General features: G+C 36.3%; 1 protein-coding gene across 6 annotated transcripts in view; it reads left to right on the top strand.

Moving 5' to 3' along the window:
• Nucleotides 1-5,000, top strand: part of LOC106872383 (protocadherin beta-15) — a 233,029-nt gene that overhangs the window by 42,368 nt on the left and 185,661 nt on the right. For 2 of the 6 annotated variants that reach the window (XR_016244307.1, XM_014919366.3), the window contains 2 exons: nucleotides 1,512-1,572; nucleotides 4,021-4,762. The exons of 2 other annotated variants lie outside the window; for them this stretch is intronic. Coding sequence is in view for 2 of the 4 variants with exons in the window: in XM_014919366.3 (XP_014774852.1) it covers nucleotides 1,512-1,553 (42 nt within the window). In the remaining 2 variants the exon portion in view is untranslated. Of the gene's footprint in view, nucleotides 1-1,511; nucleotides 1,573-4,020; nucleotides 4,763-5,000 lie in introns of those variants that run through there. 2 more of the 6 variants (XR_001409762.3, XM_014919368.3) reach the window with 1 other exon arrangement.

The following is a 5,000-nucleotide window of genomic DNA, read 5'->3' as shown; positions in this document are numbered from 1 at the left end:
CATTCTCATTATTTATTTCATTAAGTGTGACCCATACCTAAAACATATTCAGCTCCCATCCACCCTTTAACTTCACCTTCATCTTCCACTTACATCCTTCATGTATTTATAAAATTGTCATTTCTCTAAAGATTGTTTCCTGAAGACTTCATTCACAAATAGAAAATATTCTTCATTTCCATTTTTCATATTGGTCATCAGGATTAAACAAGCAAGTGTCACACTCATGGAGCGTCTAACTACTAGTCATTTGACAGATTTTGTTGTTACAGTTATTTAGCCCTAGGTCAACACGTTTTGAATAGTCCTATGACAAAAAGCTTTCTAACTATGGCAGGACCTGCTTTCTTGTCAGGTCTGGTGTATCTAAGGCAACATTATTTAATATGACATTCTCATTCTTAAGATCTGAGGATAGCAGATTTGTGAAGTTGTGTGGCCTCTTGGTTAGGGTGTTGAACTCCTGGTTGAACTCCTGATCATAAGGTCAAGATTTCAATTCCCAGACTGAGTGCCAAATTATCTTCTTGGGTAAAACACTCACTTTCATGCTCAACAAGTTCACTCAGCTGAAAACGAATACCAGGTACAGTTTCTGGTGGGGAAGGTCAAAGAGTTAACCTTACAAAGGACTGGTGTTCTATTTAAGGATAGTCTTGTATTCTCAGTAAAATGAGTATCACTAACAACTTGGGAGTAATGCAGAGTTCAAGAGGCAGTTTTACATTCTCAATAAAATAAGTATCATTCAATCAAATGATTAACAGCTCAGAGGTTTTAACCCTGTGATGGACTAGCATCCTATTCAGAGGGAAGTCTTGTACTTTCAGTCACTTATATCTCATAGAAACTGGGATAATCTTAGTTCTAATTTCTTTGTTGGCTCATGACAGACCTAAGACAAAAGATCTGAGGGAATTTTGCTTATTATAGGTGCAGGCATGGGTGTGTGGTAAGAAGCTTGCTTCCCAACCACAAGGTTCCAGGTTCAGTCTCACTGCATGGCACCTTGGGCAAGTGTCTTCAAACACAAGCACAAAGACATACACACATAGATATATATGTGTTTGTCCCTCCCACCACCACCACCACCGCCACTTGATAACTGGTGTTGGCGTGTTTGCATCCTGTAACTTAGTGGTTTGGCAAAAAGAGGCCAATAGAATAAATACCCAGCTTAAAAAATCCGTACTGGGGCTCATTCATTTGACTAAAAATTGAAGGTAGTACTCCAGCGTGTCTGCAGTCCAATGACTGAAACGAGTAAAAGATTAAAGATTGTTTCTAAAAGATTGGGTGACCATGGGAAGGAGCCATTAGTAATTGTTATTAGCACCTCTGTTTAGCCTCAAGGTAATCTTAATCAAGCAGATTTAAGATCAAAAGCATCTCAGTCATGATCATACTGTTTTTACAGACATAGATCATTTTAAACTACATTATCAAACATGTTTTTTAAAGATGTCTACGTAAGATTTGAGCGTGATTTCTATTTCTGCTATTTCTCAAAGGTCGAACGACCACATGGAGATACTATCACTGGCTTGTGGTGATTGCATGTAACTTGTTAAGGTATGGAATATTATGAATGATAACTTAGATTGCCTTTCTCTAGTCAGCATGCCTTTTCTACAAGACATTTAGCTTGGAACCAATAATACTTGCTGTTAAGTTTCTCAGTTGAATGATGTCCTTGGGTAGTAACAGCAGCAGCAGCGATAGTAGTAGTAGTAGTAGTAGTAGTAGTAGTAGTAGTAGTAGTAGTAGTAGTAGTAGTAGTAGTAGTAGTAGTAGTAGTAGCGGCAGCAGCAGCAGCTGTAGTCAGCATTTTCATTGCTGTCGCTGTTGTTGTTGCTGCCATGACTGTGGAGGCATGTGATCAAAGGTATTCCAGACATGTCTATTTCATTTGTTTGGATATATCTAGGACTATATTAACTGATGTACCTTTCCCTTTTTTTAAAAAAAAAAGATGGTGGTGGAGTATGAATTGAGAAAATTTTAACTGCTATTTCTTTCATGTCAAATGACTTTTTTGTAGAGTGGTATGGTTTGTTAGCAGAGTCGTGTTAGGGTGGTGTGTTGGTATTGAAATGTCAGACTAGTACAGTGATATCTCACAGTATGGGTTTAATTCGTTCCATGACCAAGCTTGTCCTATGATTTACTCGTTTTACAAATCAGTTTTCCTTTTTGAAATTAACTAACATATAATTAATCTGTTCCAGCCCACCAAAACCACTCAAAAATAATATTTTATGGGTTTTGAAACAGAATAGGTGTAGTTACAAGTAAAATGATAATTATAAAAATGAGAATGCAAAAGAAATATGTAAACTAGTTTTATTAACTGAATTACCTTAAAGGTGGGATGATTTGTGTGCTCATACCGCAAATTTCCGCTCATACTTTAAGACAAAAATTCACACGAGTCTCAGCTTGTACAGCAAATTATTTATACAATGGTACACTCATACTGCGGGATTCTACTGTATCTCTGTTGTGGAATATTAGACTGTTGTATGTTCTCAGTAGAGGAATGTTAGTCTGATGTCTCTGTTATGGAGTGCTAAACTGCTATTCTGAGTGAGGAATATCTTGCTGGTGGAATGCTATTATTTACACAGTTAAATGAGATTGATTCTAAGAAAAATGTTCACTTGACAGAATGACATGAAGTCACTTGCCAAAAGATTGTGATCCTATAAAAATGCTGTTACCTTATTCTGCCTTTTCAAACATGGCTACTGTAGCCTCTGCTCTTCAGAGCTTATTTGTCACATCACCTTCACTTGGACATTTTTTCCTAATTCATCTCCCTTTCTCTCATCACCCACATTTAGTGTGTCTATTTAGAGTCTCTTAGTAATAATAATGTTCATCAGTCGATGTTGATGAAGACCAGGACATCACATGGGACGAGAAGTTGGGTCACAGTGCATCCAGTTGTGGCCAATCAGACCAATGTATGCTCAGGTTTTGCCACAGTTTGGGAACTGGTGGTCTGTTGGGAATGAAGGCAAGGAGTTAGCTCTGAACTTGAACAGCTCACATTTTTCTTATGCTCCTGCAATCCTATTCTGTTCATAGGAGGTTCATAGGTGCAGCTACACCAGGCAGGGTGGTCTTGTGGCTGTATTTCCTAGGTATTGGAAGGGTGATCTGAAAGCACTTCTGTAAGGCTTTGAGTGTAACTTTGAAGCACTTTCTCTGCCCCTTGTGTGTGCTTGACTTCTGCCAATTGACTATAAAATGCGTTGGAAAATGAAACCTTTGGAAGATGATTCTGACACTGAGTGCATTCCACCATTATGTAAAAGTGGCTTCTATTATTGAAGAGAGAGTGCTTTAAAATTCTAGATGGTATATATATACATATATATATATATATATATATATATATATATATATATATATATATATATATATATATATATATATATATATATATATATACACACATAACAATGAAATGAGTGAACTGTTATGGCATGGGATTAAATACAAATACATCAATGATTATTACAAGGTTGTCAAGGTTGTCAAGAAAGGAATGAGTTTAGATAACATTGCTTACAAGAGTCTCTACATAAGTACCCTAACAAGGACCATACATTGTAAGAAGGACTATAAAAAACTGCTTTGAAGCCCAGCCATTTTACACTCTCCAGAGGCATTTAGTAAGATTGACAGATTTAGAAACACTTACAGATAATACAAAATAATCCTCATTAGGCAAAGTTAGTAAATTCCAAAATAAATTTTAAAATTACTAATGGAAAATTAACCTTGGTAGTTATAGATCAAGGTATAAACTTGGAAGATTTTGATAATCCAGTTGCTGTGAAGGTTGAAGAATCCTATATTTTTATGTCCTTTCCCATTGTCTGAGCCAAAATAATCACACGACTTTATCTTTCTTATTCTTAGACTTTTTCCTGTTTAAAAAATTTTTTTTTTTTAACCTTTTACCCATGGTGGGAAGGGCAGTACCCATGACCCTTTATTTTTTTGTTTCAGAACCTCCAAGACTGGTAGGAGTAAGGGAGAAAGATATTCTCAAACCAATGACCTGGCCTGAATTCTTGCAACAGAGTGAATGCTGCTAAAGGCATCCAAAGGACAACGTGGAGGTGTTTACAGTAGGTGATAGATTAAGTCTGCCACCCAAGAACTCAGAATGCAAAGAGCTGGAGCAAATATCACAAGGCATCTCGTTTGTACTCAAACAGTCCCACCAATCCACTGCCATGGGCTGGTACTTCCTTTTATCAACCCCCAAAAGACTGAAAGGCAAGATTTGAAATCAGAGAGCAAATACCACAAGGCATGTTGTCCTTCTCCTCTCTAAAGGATTTGCTGCATTAAAGACAAGGGTCTGTTACATTACATTCTTCACTCTTCACAGCAATTAAACATTGAACTCTTCTAGAAATCCTGCTATGTTGTGAATGTTGCTGATGTAGAAGGACACCAGCTTCCTCAGATACTGGATTTTAACCAAATATGACATGAGGGTACTATCATTGAAAGTCGAAGAACATGGTTACAGAAATATTGTTGTATTGTAGTTAGTCATGTTTCTTTATTTTTTTTTTTTAACCAATCAATTAATAAACACAAATACTTTTAATAATTTATTCAATTCTTTGATATGTTTATCAGTTACTTCTGAAAATGAAGTCTGCCATTACACTCTGACAAGTTCACTGATTTTGACAGAGGTGTTCATAAAAATTTCTAATAAAGGTGAAAAAACTGAGAGATTTGTTCAAGTGTTGGTTGCTATTTTTATATAAAGTTCTGCCTTTATTATGCACTGATATAATGACATCAAGCTTGCAGTATTACTAGCATGTGGAACAAAAATGCTTAATGGCATTTCTTCCAACTCTTTGTGTTCTGAGTTCAAATCCTGCTGAGGTCAATTTTTCTGTTTATCTTTTGGAGTCAATGAAATAAAGTACCAATCAACCCCAGTACTGGGGTTGATGTAATAA

The sequence above is a fragment of the Octopus bimaculoides genome, chromosome 14 (assembly GCF_046866305.1).
Source record: "Octopus bimaculoides isolate indiv1 chromosome 14, ASM4686630v1, whole genome shotgun sequence".
Taxonomy (NCBI): domain Eukaryota; kingdom Metazoa; phylum Mollusca; class Cephalopoda; order Octopoda; family Octopodidae; genus Octopus; species Octopus bimaculoides.
The sequence above is the reverse complement of the archived record's forward strand: the minus strand, read 5'-3'. Positions and strand labels throughout refer to the sequence as shown.